Here is a 17,875-nt window from a genome sequence, read left to right as displayed (position 1 = left end):
TTTTGTTTTTGTTTTTATTTGTTTTTATTTTCATGTTAAAATCCGTAGTTGGGTTCTGAATAAAAGAAGAATAAGTACAGAAAGACAGTCTAACACATGGGAAAAAGTGAATTTTTTTTTGTTTTTGTTTTTATTGGTTGCGGGTTTATCCCGCTACCAAAGGTAAAGTGTATTTCTGACAATCATAGCATCTTTATTTTTTTCCGAATCACATCCAAACGATGTTCATGTGCTACACAAAATAGTCCCATTCATGAACAGTGCGGATGAATTATCAATGAAATAGCAGTTCTTATTCAACCTGTATCCACTCACACTGACCATTTAGATTATATAAGATCTATCAATGATAAGGTATTCATGCCCATGGTTACATCACAAGCTGGGTCAGGCAGAGTTCATCTTAGATATGAGGCACATTAAATTTGTATTTGTTTCTCATTCATGTATATTCATAGACTGGCATTTAAACAGAAAATAAATCTACCAAAAACCCGCAACCATCAGACATTTCAAGGCTTTGATTTTTTATTTGTTTTTATTTTCATCTTAAAATTCGTAGTTGGGTTCTGAATAAGGGAAGAATAAGTACAGAAAGACGGTCCAAAACATGGACAAATGATAAATTTTTTGTTTGTTTTTATTTGTTATTTGTTTTTTTTATTTTCATGTTAAAATGCTTTGTTGGGTTCTGAATAAAGGAAGAATACGTACATGCTTAGTTTCTGTTCATTGCTTAGAGCTATGTTTTCCATGTTTTATTTATAGTATATCCCAAGCAGTAATTTGTTGTTGAATAAAAACTATTGTTTGGAGTACAGATGCATAGCTCGAGTGATATATTGATACGCATCTGGACGACAAAATTATGATTTTATTCAGGGTAAATCGCCGTTCGAGATCACATTATTCCATGCCCGTCACCCCAACAAATTCAACTCACTATTCAATCGGTATCTTTTTGATAAGCCCCCCTTTTAACAATGGCACTGTCCAAATTGAATGATGTACCAGTTCATTATTATTTAGCAGGGTAAAGGTTAAACATCTCCTCTGAAACAATGAGGCGGAAGTTAGTAGTTAATAGAAATTCATTCCATGCAAAATTGTCGTTCACATGCTGTAAAATTTGTATTTTGACTAGGTCAAGGGCCAGTATCAAGCGACAAAATAACAAGCAAAACGAAGCTATTTCGTTTAAAGATATGGCAATATTTGGCCATGGCTGGTATATGTTAAAGTAATTAAATTATAAAAAATTAGATGTAAATAGTCCGAATATTTAGCTCCGTCAAACGATAGCAAAACTGGACTTTATGCTATTTATGTCAGAAAGGGCCTCCAGCACAATGCAAGTGTGAGAGGTCCTTCCGTTAAAGCGGTATAGCATAAAATTGGGAACTGAAGGAATTAAGAAGAAAAAAAACATGACCAACAAAACAGAAATATTGCCGTTTTGTCGTAAATAGCTGCAGAAATTGTATTGAGCATAATGTCGTATCCCAATGGTGACAAATGTGTATCGTTCGAACAGAAAAACGTCCAGTTTTCGGTAATGTAATATCAAAGTACCTGATGTATGCACCGCCGTTTTTTATCACGTATGCCCCTATACAATCACTTCTTACAAAACTGATTAACTTTTTTTAAATACCATTATAAATACTGTAAACACTGCTCCTATTCTTTATGGAGGTGAGTTGATAAAAGAGCCAGTGATACTTCCGAGGCGGCGCTAATGACCGAAACCAAACGAGAAAATTAAATAAAGACAGAGGGTGCGTTTATTTTTTACTTTCTGTAACAAATTTAAATCCTTATTTCAAAAAAAGGGGCAATGCTATTTCACTCAGAATTGGTTAAATTTCTTATGTATGCAGGTCGATCTGCAGAGCGAAGGCATTTCTTGACGGGAGAACTTTTGAGACCGAAATAAACCGAAAGTGGACAAATGTCTATGCATTTCGCCCTAATTTACACAAGGAAGAGATTTCAAAGTCATCGTTCGGAGATTGTTGAAATTTTAAAAGAAAATTTTTGATTACTGTATAATCTACGTGATTGGTTTGTTTGCGGATTACTACCGTCTATTTGTATTTTTAACCAAGAGGAGGAGCCAGGTCAGTAGGTCAAGGTCACAGTCAAGTGATCCCTAATCGCTTGGGGTCATCAGCTAATTATAAATGAACAGTCTAGGAAATATGATCTGATAATTTTTGAAGTATTTTTCCTATATATATTCCAATTAGGCTATTCGCATATAACATATTGTAAAAAACTAAACGAACTTTAAGTGTCTTCAGATATGTCAAGTTTCCTTTTAAAAGGAAAGGATTGCCTCGTTTGTCAATCTTCGGACTATATTAAAGACTGCAAAAGCAAACGAGTGATATGAACAACGAAAAATCAGTTAACAAATTGATTAAATAAATTAAGCTTCTGCACAGACGTATCTATTTCATTTCAGAAGTTTAGTGTTTTCGTCATCGTCGTAATCATCACTGTTAACCGTGACTTGTATGCTATCTTGGTGAAAACTGTCAGTTTGTTCATTTTTATTTTCAGAGTCTCTTCGGCAAGGCACAAAGTTTCTAATATCTAGAAGTTGCTTATATATTGCTGTTCCAATCACAAGGCATAGGAAACCATCAACTGTAATAAAAACGGTGAATTTAATTCTAAGACTTCATTTCAACTTTTGATTCAAGAACAACATATTTCATTATAATCGTTTTAAACGATTTTTATGTATACAATTCATAAAGACGTCTTTGATTTTGTGAATTTAGGATTAAATAATTTACTTTACAGCCTCGAAGGTTTGTAGCTGCCCTAATCTTTAAAATAATGTATAATATCTTAGTTAGAAATTGACATAAGACCTCATAAGGTAGTAGATGGGTAAAACAGTATATTTTTTTACTTACTTTGAAGAATCCCATAAGATTTATCAAAAGGCTCCCCAAAGTTCTAAAATGCAAACAGAATAAATTTGTTTTTGTTTTGGGTTTAACGCCGTTTTCCAATAGTTAAACAGAATAAAAATTGAGGAAATTAGAACAGTTAACTATTACACACTGAGCACAATTTCTAACCGGCCACCAGTTTCATTCTGCAACAGTTTAATGGCACGTCTGCGTGCTGTAGGTTTCGTTTTGGGGAGGCTGCGATTTTGGTACGTGGCATTCCCTGTGATATTTGTCTTTGTTTTTAACATATCCAGAAAATTTTATAGCATAATACATGCTTTCAAGAGAATTACAAACTTTAGGAGAGAGTCACTTCTTAAACACTCCTTACATAGAAAACCCCGCATTTTTTATTATAATAGATTTTTTCAGAGTATTTTCATACATATGAAAGGTTATTTAACATTTCAATCAAAAATGCACCAGATAGCTTTCCAAGTAATGTTATAGCAAAATATTTTGTTTGTTTGTTTTTCAATAAGAAATTACTTTTCTAAATATTGCCACGGATACTGAAACAGTAGTATACAACTGAGTTGTAGATTTAGGGACTGTGTTAACTTTTTATACAAATTGTGGTTTCTTTTACGATCTGAGCAGTCAACATATATTTTTGAAGTCTCCATCAAAATAAAAAAAACAACACCAATATTAAAAACTTATGAAACATGTTTCATCCAAAATATATATTTGTGAGCAATTATCTTATTATCAATTCAATTGTGTATACATCGCTTAGTATAAAAAATGCACACGTTGTGTTATATATTACTATATAACTTCAGTTTTTTTTATTTATCAATTAGTTTAGCCAGGTTTTAGATGCATTAATAAATTAATGTGTCATTATTAGCAAACATAGTTTATGTTTTAGTAGTAATGTTTCTAGAATATAATGCTTTATATGTAGAACACTTTATAGTCTCTTGTAATTCTTATTAGAATGACCACATAAAATGTCAGACAGAAATTCTGTGAATATGTACATATTATGTAATTGTGGATGAGACTTTGATAAACTAATAAACCATATATTGAAGTATGAATACATGTACTTGTGCCAGAAAGTTCCACTAAAACGTTTAATTATTCTTTACAGATAAAGTTTGAACGGCTCAAAATATTTTCATTGAGTGATGACAGTACTATTAAATGCCAGCTGTGGTGAACTAGAAAGGTATTGCTCAAAGTAAAATAGGTCTACAAATCTAACTACCTTATCAAATCCATAGTAGATAGTTAAACCAACTCCCCACACCAGTATAGTCCTACAGGCATCTATCAAAGTACTGTGTACTGCTAAATGTAGAAAGAAATAACTCGGTCAGTTAATGATTCCGTAGGCATGTGAGTAGCTACCAATGCATAAGTTTCTGAGATATCTTCTTACATACAATAATTGTACGTACCGGTATTTCTTAGTTTGAAAATTGGAAAGAAACATACATTTGACAAATTGTAAATTATATAAATAGTACTGTGAGGTCATCTGATGAAGCCAATGGCATGTGTGGAGTTTGAAAACATTCGGACAGTAGTTTCTGAGTCTTCCGCTTACATACATGCTGACGTGGACATCGAAGCGCACGACATAGTGACAATAATTATTATAGCTGTACTATTAAAACGAGATAAAATATACAAACAATTTATCCAGAAATAGGAATTCCAAGCGAAGTTACTATTTAGAATGAATATAAAATCCTTACCGGTAAGTGATCTGACTACAGCCATTGCAAAGTAGTTGTAGAATGCTACAGACACTATATATAGAAGACACAACATAAAAAGTTGGATACTGTTTGAGATCTGATAGAGTGCATCAACACTGTTTTCATAACTACCGTGTACATTATCACCAGGTAAGAAATACAGAACAGGTAACACTATCTACAATTATAAAACATGAAACAATGTACGATGCAAAGAAACAGCTATTACACTGTATATAAACTCAGGCAAATTTCAGTTAATTTCATGTTTATATGATATTACCTTTCAATGCTATATTTATAATATAATGTCCTTAAAAGTATGACTAAATTATTAAGAGTCCCACAGTTGTCAAACCCTTTAGCAATGTCTTCTAGTGAACATAACATAACACTATTAGATTTATATTCTTAGATTTTTGTTCAGCATTGAAGTTGTTGGAAATTACTATGCTTTACAAAGATTACATTTCTTCTTTCTTTAATTTTACATAAAAGCAATTCTGGAACACAAGTTAACCACATCTATCCATCACGCTTCAGTAGTGAGTGGTTTTAAGCAACTAGAAAAACACATTAAGACACATTTTCTAATTGTAAATGACAAAGGTATCAAGTAAGAATAATTTGGTTAACCATCAATTTAATATAAATATACCACCGAAGTGATATAACTATATATAGTTCACCATCAATTTATATTTATTGTATTATATATATATATATATATATATATATATATATATATATATATATATATATATATATATATATATATATATATATATAATGCCAGGAATGATCAAGTGCCTTATTGTGACCATTTTTGTTTACTCGAAAAATAATCCATTAACATTGAATTATAACAAAAATACATTATATGTAAAAAAAAAATGCCATGCAGTGCCTCAAAATTGTACACTGGTTTTATCCCATGTCAATCAGTAAATAAATTAGCATCATAAGAAAAACATGTTTACTTGATATGGGTATAATTTGAATAGCCTCAATAGATATCTGTAATTACATAAAAAAAAATTCGAGTCATTTTCAATATAAAATTGTAAAATTGTTAAATGAATAAACAAAAACCAAACATTATATCAAGGAATGACACAAGGGCAACTTTTTGTGCTTGAAAATTTTAATAGAGTTTACTTACAAATGACATTAATGTAAATCCATATATTCCCTTCATGCCAACAACCTAAATAGAAAAGTTAAAATCCATGGAACAATGAAGATTAATGAGATTTAGCTTCAAATAAATTGTAAAAATCAAACTGGAGTTACGCCAGAAATAAATGCAGATTAAGTTGAGTTGATTTGAGTTGAGTTCACAAATATCCAGAGATACCCATCGACAAAAGTAACAATTTACATAGAGGATATTACAAGAGTGTTTTTTCATATTCAATTTATTAAACGAGTTGAATAAAATGATAAAATGCGAGGCTCTGCCGAGCATTTTATCAATCTTATTCAACGAGTTTAAAAAATTCAATGTGGAAAGTCACAATTGTAATATTCTTTTTATCACATGTTAGCTTTTCCTGTCGAAACATTAAAAATTCTACTTTCTTTAACTATTGTAAACAAGTCAATTTGACCAACGATCCTATATTGTAAACGATGTCGACGTCAAAGCTTTATTACACTAGTGTATTATCATTTTTATTTAATGACTTTATTACACTCCCGCAACGTCAAAACATGTGATAAATGATAAATGATAAATTGATATGTTCGAAACTTGTACATCTAGTCATTTACACTTGTTTGTGTTCACTTTGCTCTAAACACAAGTAAGGGCTTCCGTGGCCGAGTGGTTAAAGTCGTCGACTTCAAATCATTTGTTCTTCATCGATGTGGGTTCGAGCTTCACTTGGGGCGTAGAGTTCTTCATGTGAGGAAACCATCCAGCTGACTTAAGGAAGGTCGGTGGTTCTACCCAGGTAGTTGCCTGCCCATGATGAAATAATGCATGGAGTCATAAAATGTTGCTTAAAGGTGATTGACCACCTTTAAGAATTTAAGAAATCATCTTTTCTCACTTAGACTTGGAGGTAGAATCTACTTAGGTTTGGAGGTAGAGGCCTGATACTTCATTTCTCCGAAGTTCGAACTGTGGTCGTTATGACGGTTGAGACATGTTTTATGTTACATTAATTTATGATAATATCGAATTATTCACCATAAAACATAACTAAAAACATAACCGATGAGAAAGGAAAAATAAAAATAGTAAGTAAAGTGAATTTGACAGTTCAACAGTTTATGACATACCAAGTTCTACATTTTGTCTCAACATTTAAAAAAGACCTTGAAATAAAATACATACTTTAAATAATTCTTAGCTGTTCATTTACTCTCCTTTACTTGATAGGGATATGGAAGTAGTATTTTCACTTTTAAGTCGCACAGGAAAAGAATGACTACCTACATGCAATGACTGTAAATTTCTCTTTTTTAGAACTGCCTCCTCTAAAATGATCTGGCCACCTGTCACAACCTGAGCACCAATAACCAGTATTATACCTATAAAGACAATATCTGTCATATGTTGTGTATGCACAGTGTCATTTATGATGTATACACTATTCTAGGATGAATTACCTTATATGACTACTAAACTGTCAACAACTATATACACTATCTTACTACCATGAAAGACAGTATCAGATTTCTAATGTTACAAATGATTAAAATTAAAAAAACGTGGTAAAAACAAATATGCGCTATTAGTTGGAAAGAAAAGTTTTCAAGGTATAAACAGCTCGGACGTTTGCTGCTTTATCGAGTTACCGATGTGCTTCCTAGAGTATCAATGAATATTTCGAACTCTTTAGGTGGTTTAGAATGCGTCGTCTTTACAGAACATTGATGTTTGAAACATCCAAACTGCTGCTTTGATTTTTGTTTTGTTGGGTTTAAGGTCACACGGACACAATTATAGGTCATATGACGACTTTCCAGCTTTGATGGTGGAGGAAGACCCCAGGTACCCCTCCGTGCAGTATTTCAATACGAGCGGGCACCTTGGTAGAACCACCGACCTTCCGTAAGCTAGCTGGATGGCTTCCTCACATAAAGAATTCAACGCCCCAAGTGAGGCTCGAACCCACATTGGTGAGGGGCAAGTGATTTGAAGTCAGCGACCTTAACCACTCGGCCACGCAGGCCTCAAACTAGATTTCAATAGATATATAGGTATATCAAGCACGCACCCCGTTTAAATATGGTAAAAATGATAATTAATCTACGAAACAAATATGTACAGTAGGAATAAACCATGTCAGTTACATCGACAGCAATATTCCATTTTTCCTTTTCCTCTTTGGTTATTTTCATAAAAAAATATCATAGGTAGAAAACAAGAATTTTGAAAATGCCGTTCTAATATCATTACTAAGCGAAAGATTTGCTCAAGATATCAATATATGCCATAACCTGTAACTGTCTTCCCGCCAATTGTTTTGTGACCTTGACTCTTAAACACACTTGAACAACCAGCCAACACCAAACCAAGTATAACAATAACCATGCCTAACCAATGTGTTAGTTTCAATTTCCTCTTCAAAAATAGCACCTGAAAAATGTCCATACATGCTAATTTATATTAACATTTCTCATATATATCTATATACACATAAAGTTTTATCTGACAAGAACACGGGCGTAGTAAAGTCAGAAAGTCAATGCGACCAAAGGTGTAAATGGATGATTGTAGCATATTGTTTAATGCGTCTTTCTATTCTGCTATACATGCATTTTATCTTTATTCTGTGACTTTTGGACTTTTTTGTAAAGTTAATATAACTTTTAACCTTCGCTTTCCCCATGTACTTACTTAACATCAACAATCTGAAACAAACACATGGACTGACAAACTTAAAGTCCCCTGCATTTTACAGGCAATAGGAAACAAGTATTATCAGGTCTATTAAACACAACTTCGTCTCCCTAGCAGTATATAACAATCGCGGACTGGTGCTATCGTGAATAAAACCTACACTTTATACCCAACAAAACAAAATTACATGATGCGGGGAATAATCAAGATGGTATCATAATCGTATACCATACTATTATAGGAACATCACATCAACTTACTGAAAAGATTCCTGCAAATATTATGACAGATCCTTTAAGCATCAACATGATGGACGCATCAACATAGAGCAAACCAGTACCTGCATTTACATGTTATAGAAGTATAACAATAATGACATTGTTTATCACACGTGAATTAACAATAACAGTTCTTATTATGATGAAATAACCGTTTAATTGGTATTAATGAAATAACATCACTTATTACCTATATGAAGCTAGTTCCAATAAGTTGTAAATTTTAACAAGGTCCTAATGTAAAATGATTCAAAGTAATAACATAAAATAAGTGGCAATATAAGGACTCCAACTGATATTTGGCTAATTAATAAATATTAAGCACAATAACCAATACATTTAATTCGGCCATAATTATGTTTGAAAATAGGCAAGTCTAAAACTATGAAAATTTTAATCACAATCAGTTTTATGGAGATTTGTCTAAATATGAAAATGTAGTCAATAGTGCGATTTTCCTTTTGTGAAAAATTTCCGTACGACCAATATTTTCAAAACGGTCTAACAAAAATCAAGCACACGGCCCTAACGTTTTTGTTGGTTGGATTTCCTTCAGCTGCAACGATGCTTTGAAAAAAATATGGTTAAACAAATTCTACATTGTAAAACAATATTTGTTTCATAGTCGTGCAGAATTGCCTTATTTCGTTCGAATAAATTGAGCCGTGCCATGAGAAAACCAACATAGTGGGTTTGCGACCAGCATGGATCCAGACCAGCCTGCGCATCCGCGCAGTCTGGTCAGGATCCATGCTGTTCGCTTTTAAAGCCTATTGGGATTGGAGAAACCGTTAGCGAACAGCATGGATCCTGACCAGACTGCACGGATGCGCAGGCTGGTCTGGATCCATGCTGGTCGCAAACCCACTATGTTGGTTTTCTCATGGCACGGCTCAATAATACTGAAAACTTTACCAGTCAAAGACACTGAGATTAGGGAGCAGCAAGTTGGTACGATCAAAATCCACTGACACATCCTAAAGGATATGAAACAGAAAATGAGACCATCAACCCGTTTACCAAGTTTATAATTTTGGAGTCCAACAGGGTGCTATATTTATGGCTGGTTGAGAACAAACATATGATACCTTGGCAGAATATTTTCATAAATTGGTGTACGCAATTTGTTTTCTTAAAAAAAATATTAATATTCATATTGTCCTTTTTCAGACTGACTTACGTGTAATACATTCCGTATCACATTTTAAAACTAAAAATTTAGGTGCAATAGATCTAGTAGCAAATCTAAAATCTCGAGGTTAATTTTGTTAATGACTTTGAACATACGTTAAAAAATCTGTAAAAAGATCCTCTGGAAGCGAAGCAAGAACAATAATAGCAGACTCGGTTTGACTGAGTCTGTTCATGAGATGTAATGGAATTGTGCAACACCTCTCACAACTCCCCCCCCCCCTCCCCACCCCCTAGGACCGGCTTAAACGGAACTCCATTACACATATGTTGAATGGACTTCATGATCCCAAATGACCAGAAAATATAACAACACTGAATCCAAGTACGGGGAGACTTTTTACAGCCGCCACACGGCACTTAAAGATTGCTGTTGTGATAGTAAATAAAATCTGTAAAAAGATCCTTTGGAAGCAAAGAATGCAACTAAGAAAAACATTGAAAGAAAATTGTATGACATGTGTTAATTGGAGGAAAATTGTGTTTTGACATGGGGATTCAAGTGCTGTTCATTTATGTTTGCTTTGTCAATGCCGAATATTCATTCTTACGCAGATAGATGTCTGTGCCTTATTTCCTCCACAAACAAAGCTCTTTTATGTTGAATAAAACATTCAATCCAATCCACAGTATGTTTTCTTGTATTAGTTACAAACCCCAAACGTACTGCCATCTCCCCTACAGAGCCCCAAAAGTGTTACTCACTTACACGCTTAGAATTCGGCGTTAGGACAGTCCATCCATGTATTTACTGAATTGCTGGTAATTTGGGCGTTTGTTTATTTTTGGGAAGCGTATCAAAGATTTTTTCTGAAATATCAATCAGTAAGATTTAAGCCTGTGGGATCTTCGGTCTCGGTTGCTAACAATCCCGCGGGTTTCTGCCGACGTTATTACACAAAAACAAATATATAATTCTTATATAACTCATCATTCCTTTGTCTTAAGGAATTAGTAATTGGCCTGCTGTGATACTTTGTATCACATTTTCTAGTATATTCAGTTATAGACCAAAAAAATAGATGAACTGCTACGCTGCATTTAAGAATGTTCGTTGTCTGAATATTACTGCCATGCCAACAAACAATTTCAAAATTCACAAATTGAGGACGACATTTTTCTAAGCTAAAGACGTTATTGATCCTTCTTTACAAGTCTAAGCAAGTAGCATGACTACAGTACAGACAAATATATGCAGTTCTTTTTATACTTTGACGCTATGACGTAATGGTTGTGACGCACAAAAAGTGATACTTATTCTAACTTGTTAAGTGCAAACTTCATTTAGAAGAGATGTAGATCTAATGTTCAGAAGAAAATCACCTTGCATGAACTGGTGGTCCTATTTCTATTTTAGGTGTCACATTCTGAACCTCATTCTGGGTCATCTAGAATATATAAAAATATATTCAGTAAATGCAAGTGGTCCAAATGCTTCTCAGTAACAATATATATATGAGCCGTGCCATGAGAAAACCAACATAGTGAGTTTGCGACCAGCATGGATCCAGACCAGCCTGCGCATCCGCGCAGTCTGGTCAGGATCCATGCTGTTCGCTAACAGTTTCTCCAATTCCAATAGGCTTTAAAAGCGAACAGCATGGAGCCTGACCAGACTGCGCGGATGCGCAGGCTGGTCTGGATCCATGCTGGTCGCAAACCCACTATGTTGGTTTTCTCATGGCACGGCTCAATTATCACTTTCAATCAGCACATGATTTCGGTTAAAAGTCGTATCCAAAGGTTTATGTTTAGTACATCTTTATTGCAAGTGTTGGGAGTTGTTAAATTATAGTCAAATATCAGAAGGCTTGCATGGACGAAATGACTAAACTTTGTAAGTTGCTGGTTTTAAGTTAAAAATCACGCAGCATTTGTATTATCTAAATAAGGCAAAAGTATGAGTTATGTAAAGTATGTAATTATTTTCTGAAGTTGGAGCAAAACGGCTACCTGTGTCCAGTTAGGCATTTTGTGCTTGGCACGGTACTGTGAAAACTTGATTATTATTATTCTAATATGCATTGTTCAAATTTTTAAGACCGGAACATTTTGATTTGCTAGCATGTAACTTGTTAAGTCACAGAAATGGCCGATAAATAAATAACTGCCCTTCAGAATATCAAAAATATACATTTTTAAATATTTTAGATATTGTACACTGCAGATTGATTCTTGATTTAGACATTTCAGACGCGATGTTAACAATTTGAGAAAATACAGTTGGATTTGCAGGCAATAAAAAATTCTGTATTGAAGCAATTTATGTTAAGTAGCCGGGTTATAATAAGATTATTCAAAAAGTTCACTCCGTTTACTTCTTTCCTGTATTCTTGCAATTTTCTTCTTCTTTGAATATGCAGTCCTATCAAACACAATATCTGTGCTGAAATAAGGACGATATAATGTATAAATTGGTTAACTAAAGAAAATTAATTTTATTCCCGTTTAATCGGTAGATCCGTCAAAATTCAAAAGAACTATCAGTTTGACGTACAATTTAAACATTTTTGGAGGTATTTGACTGGTATAAAGTCAATATCTGAAAACCAAATATACATGTAAATACCACGATATTTAACCGATATTTAACATTTCCTTCAGCCCGTCCGCTTAGCTCTGTAGGGAGAGCGGGGTCGTGAGTTCGAGCCCTGGGCGAGGCGTATGTTCTCCGTGACCTTTTGATAAAAGACATTGTGTCTGAAATCATTCGTCCTCCACCCCTGATTCATGTTGGGAAGTTGCCAGTTACTTGCGGAGAACAGGTTTGTACTGGTACAGAATCCAGGAAATCTGGTTATGTTAACTGCCCGCCGTTACGTTGAAAAACGGCGTTAAACCGAAAACAAACAAATATTGACATTTCCTTTGGTTAAGATACTTGCGTTTTAGTCCCCTTCCCCCACCCCCCCCCCCCCCCCCAACCCCCTCGCGCGCGCACACACACACACACTTTGAGTTGCCCTTGTCCGTCCGTCCCATCCGTCCGTCCAAATTTGTGCATAAAAATCATCTGTATTTGATCCAAAGTCATCAAACCTAAAGGATTTTATTCAGCATGGGAAGTCACACACAGACAGACCAGAGTTATGTTCCTTAACTTAAAAATATGCATAAAAAGGACCCAAGTTCGTGTCGCATGTATCACAAAAAGCTTGTAACCCAGATTTATTAAACATTACAGGAATATTATTCAGCATGTGAAGTTGTGCACCTGGGATTTGTTTAGAGATATTACTCAGCCAGACCTGAGTTATGGCCCTTGCTTAGTCACAGAAATGTGTATAAGGGCATAAACATTTGTGTCGCACAAATCTAAGAAAAATTCTTGACTAAGGGCCATGAAACATCATACGAATATTATTCAGCACGTGAAGTTGTGCACCTGGGACTGTGTTCTAGATTTCCATAGTCAGACCAGAGTTATGACCGTTGATTATTTAAAATATGCATAATGGGCAAGTTTTTTGTCGCATGTATGTCAAAAAGTACTTGAGGGAATTGTCATATAGCCTGTGAAGTTGTGTACACCTATTGTTCTGTTAGGAATTTTACAAAACCAGACCAGAGTTGTTGTCCTTGACTTAGTGAAAATACACATAAAGTGCTTAATAGTTTGCGTTGCATATATAAATATTTTACATAGAGTCATGAAAATATGTAGAAATATTTTCCAGCATGTGAAGTCGTGCACCTGAGCTTTTCTCATATATTTCACTTTGTAAGAGAAGAGTCACGGCCCTTGACTTAGTAAAAAATATAAAGGTTAGTGTGCCATGTATATCATAATATACTTGACCTAGACTCATAAAACATTACGGGATTAATATATATCAAGTAAACTTGTGCACCTGGCGTTTTCTCTGGGATTTCACTCAGATAGGCCAGAGTTAAGGTCCTTTATTTTATGAGAAATACACGTAAAATGCTTCAAAGTTTGTGTTGCATATGTCTTAAAAATATTTCACGTAGAGTCATAAAACCACGTATAGTGACAGGAGTGGGGATGTGGCGGGGGTGGGTGGGGGTCACCACTAGTACCCTATGGACATACATCTAGTTATGTGTTTCTTTTCCTTTTCCTTTTCATTTTTGTTTGTTTATAACGCTTTCAAAATTCAGACCAACTGAAACTATATTATCACAAAACGTAATTTATCCACTATATTATACTACTGAACTGCCGTTTTCCTTTCAAATCAATTCAGAAGTATGTAAGGACTTGTTTTGATGATGTAATAGTTTGATCATAAATACGTATTAATCAGAACAGTTTGCAAGTTCATGTGATCTATATTTGCATAAACTGAGGCATTATGTGCATGCAATAAAGAAAGATAAGGCATTAATACCTGAACACATCATCCATGTTTGAAACCAAGGATGGTTAAAACTATGATCCTTAGACTTGTAACCATTCACTCTGAAATATAATATTCATACATTTACTAGAAATGACTTTCAATAGCGTATTAGGTATAAGTTACAACATAAATCTAACCATGTTAAGTGTGTGTTCAAACGCAATATTCTTTCGTAGTATTCTCGAACAAGGTTTAGACAGTGCAGTTGACATACCAGAAAGAGATGGATGTTACAAGCATCTGGAAGCATGTCGTATAACAGACATTCTAACACGACCCGATTGGTTTTGCATATTAGAAAAGGAGACTAAATTGTGTGTTATTATGCAACAATTCACTTTTTTGTGTCACACTCATTATTTCATAGCGTCAAACGTCAAAGCGGTGTGCCTGGGTAAAGTAACTCACACGAAACAGGCAACTACGTGGTGGATGTTGTCAGTATGTACTTAATTGTCATAGATAACGTATTCGAATCGAAATAATATATCTCAAACAATGATTTGCTCTTGAATATAATCATTTTTTTGAATTCTTTATTATATATCGGCGTTCTGTGAGCATTCTGGATGAAAAAAAAAATCTTTACTGTAATCGGAAGCAATACTGCGGAAAGAAAGTGTCTTGCCAATACAAGTTTAATTCTTAGATTTAGACCTAATTATATTTACTAATCTTTTTGATATGCAAGCATTTTACTCAATATCATGCTATTTACTTACACACAATCGTTTTGAGCCTTTTTGCAAAGTGTAACAATGCTCCCTGTAATAAGCATACCCGCCATCAAAAATACCTGTATACATGTGAATGTCGCCATGCTGTTTCATATTTTCATATCATGTCAAACACTGGAAAAAAAACGCCAAATGTGATATCTGTATAATCAGTTCAACTATCATTTTCATTTCAGTATGACAGACATAAAAATGCCAAGACATAAACTGGGGATCAGAAATGTCTCTTAGAAGATATACGTAAATCATTAAAATTCAGCGTCAGAAATTATTAAACTCCTACTTATAATGCAAAATACTTAATATACCACATTAATCTAATGCCAGTTATATTTTATTCATATTAATGTTTATTTTTTTTATGTCATGAAGAGCTCTTCAGTTTTGTTCCCCAAAACATGTTGTACATGTTTGATCATTCATACGTTGTTTTAGACGTCAATGTGTTATTGCTGTTGCGTCATCTGGTCTATTGTGTCAACGCTGATCAAACGGCATGGTGATTTTAAGAAGACGGGCCTTGCTGTCATAATGTTTCACAAATCTGTATGAAGATTTAGGTTATATTTTATCTTTATCGTTGTAAATACAGCTCAATGTAGATAACAAACTATCAAATGTTAAAGTTTGTGTATAATTTAGTGAAACAGGTCCTAATCAATTCATGTATGGTAGTCACTGACTTCATTTCTTAATTATTTGAACCAGTTTTAAAAGCTAGGAACACATGTAAAATGTAAACACCAATCAATTTCATTAAGGTTAGGGTTAGAATTCTACTTACATAGCTAAATCCCGACCCTGTCCGTACTTACCCATGAAGTACACTGTCACCTTATTGATAGCGGGTATGAGTCAGTCTAGTAATTCTCACGAATGTTGTTATTTATGGTTAGGTATTTTCCGAAAAACGTGTTCAAATAAATCGTACGTTTCAGAATTTTCATCACACGGCAGCTAACTAACCGTATTGGTTGAAATGTGTTCATGACACATATTTATCAGATGATAAAGTTGATATTTTATTCGCACTTGTTAAACTGTACTCTCTACACAGGTTTAAAGGTTCCAAATAAAGACAAATAAAAAAGCATAAATCTTAAAAAATGACTACACATTTTGAAATATACATCTAAACATTACGATAGCCGTGCAATATTCCCTTTCAAGTCAAAACATGTGCAGAGAAACGAATGATTTTTTTTTTGTATTTTCTTAGACTGGCATGGGTGGTCATTTTGTTCTACTTTCGTGTTTATCGTTTTTTCGTAACCGATCGGAAAATCTTCGGGATCACGTGATTTTATAATTAATTCAAACGAATGTCCGTTTAAAGACGCGCCACAAAATAACTGTATTTTTTGTTTATTTTCATGATAGTAGTTATACATGATTCGCATGAAAAATATGAGATACACAAGCTTTTAGTTTTAAATTGACAGTGACATATATTAGGCCAAGACAATGTGTTTAATGTATAAAATTTTATTGAATTAATATAGCAATATGTACATAAATCGGTGTATGTACATAAATTTCAATCACATTTTGTTTCTAGAGTGTAAGATAGCTATTCATCTATATTCTTAAAACTATTCTGAAAAGAGATTGACTAAATAAGTTTACAGATTAAGTTGTGAAAACACATTTATTCAGGAAGGGCCTAAATTGTCCACCCGAAAAACTTGTAGTATAGCTGTATATTACCTGTATTATAAGAATGATTTTTATGAAGTTTTTGTGAGTTACAAAAATATTGCAGTTCGTTTTTGTAAACCTCATGTTTGTAAACATTAAAGATTGCTTTTTGTAACCTTAACTCCGGCTTCGATAATTTAGTGTTTCTAGTATAAGAAAAACATGAACTCAACCAAAAACAAAACATAATCAGAAAGTAGAAAGGTCATTTTGTAAGTACAGAAAGTTTAGTTTGAAAAAGTGTAATCACGTATGACCTAGTACAGCTGGTTTAAATGGGTCAACCGTGTTGTTGCACTTATAAAATAGACTGACCCGTTTTATAGGTTGATCAGGGCTATGGATATGTATTGTATTTTGCCATCGAAATATTTCTATAAAATGCTTCTTCCCCTTCCGTTTGGATCCGCCCATGTTTACAAACACGTTTGTTTATTTTATGGACTGTATAGTTCGTTTTTGTAAACATCATGTTTGTAAACAAAGATTGCGTTTTGTAACCTTAACTCCGTCTTTCATATTTTAGTGTTTCTAGTGTAAGAAAAAAGTGACCCCAAGCTAAAACAAAACATAATCAAAATTAGAAAGGTCATTTTGTAAGTAGAGAAATTTTGGGTTGAAAACGTGTAAACACCTATGACCTAGTAATCGAACTGTAAATGCCATATGCTATGTTTGTAAACATTACGTTATCGTTGGATCTATTTATAAATTGTAGCCTGGTTTCGGAGCATTCCTCCGAAAAAATCCGAAGATGCGCGACGGGCTCGTAAGCAGTCGGAAAACATACTTTCGGTTTGAAATGGGCAAAAGGTTTTTGTTTATTTGTTGGTTATTCTTGAACATATTCACGACTATTTGGTCAGATCCGATACAGTGGGTCATAGTCTCAGCTACAAACTCTGGTTTTCATATAATACTCGTTCGGGTGGACCTTTAACTCGATTGTCAGAGGATATGCACAACGGCTGTTCTAACAAACCCGACTACTTTTATTCTTTCAATAAGGTGCAGTCTGGTCAGGATCCATGCTGTTCGCTTTCAAAGCCTATTACAATTAGAGAAACTGTAAG

The 17,875-nt window shown here is 33.9% G+C and overlaps 1 protein-coding gene across 2 annotated transcripts; it reads right to left on the bottom strand.

Moving 5' to 3' along the window:
• Nucleotides 1–309: 309 nt before the first annotated feature.
• LOC123525676 (solute carrier family 35 member F6-like) lies at nt 310–17,444 on the bottom strand. 2 transcript variants are annotated; one of them, XM_045304826.2, is made up of 14 exons: nt 15,889–17,444; nt 15,090–15,218; nt 14,356–14,426; nt 12,322–12,389; nt 11,327–11,391; nt 9,728–9,789; nt 8,795–8,874; nt 8,132–8,270; nt 7,125–7,219; nt 5,844–5,888; nt 4,679–4,859; nt 4,186–4,268; nt 2,928–2,970; nt 310–2,652 (listed from the first exon to the last, which is right to left on the bottom strand). In XM_045304826.2, exons 2-14 carry the CDS (start codon nt 15,185–15,187, stop codon nt 2,459–2,461), a joined length of 1,224 nt encoding a protein of 407 aa, XP_045160761.1. In that variant the 5' UTR covers nt 15,188–15,218; nt 15,889–17,444; the 3' UTR covers nt 310–2,458. The 2 variants fall into 2 exon arrangements, with proteins under 2 accessions (XP_045160761.1, XP_045160755.1); XM_045304820.2 differs by having other exon boundaries at nt 15,920–17,443.
• Between the last annotated feature and the right edge of the window lie 431 nt (nt 17,445–17,875).

This window comes from Mercenaria mercenaria, chromosome 1, assembly GCF_021730395.1.
Source record: "Mercenaria mercenaria strain notata chromosome 1, MADL_Memer_1, whole genome shotgun sequence".
Classification (NCBI taxonomy): domain Eukaryota; kingdom Metazoa; phylum Mollusca; class Bivalvia; order Venerida; family Veneridae; genus Mercenaria; species Mercenaria mercenaria.
This window is presented reverse-complemented; position numbering and strand designations above follow the sequence as displayed.

Coding starts and splice junctions, on each gene's coding strand:
- LOC123525676 (XM_045304826.2), bottom strand. CDS start 15,187: ATGGCGACATTCACATGTATACAGGTATTTTTGATGGCGGGTATGCTT. Junction 11,392..12,321: donor TGCAAGAATACAGGAAAGAA/GTAAACGGAGTG, acceptor TATATATTCTAG/ATGACCCAGAATGAGGTTCA. Junction 4,860..5,843: donor GATTTACATTAATGTCATTT/GTAAGTAAACTC, acceptor TTATAATTGTAG/ATAGTGTTACCTGTTCTGTA.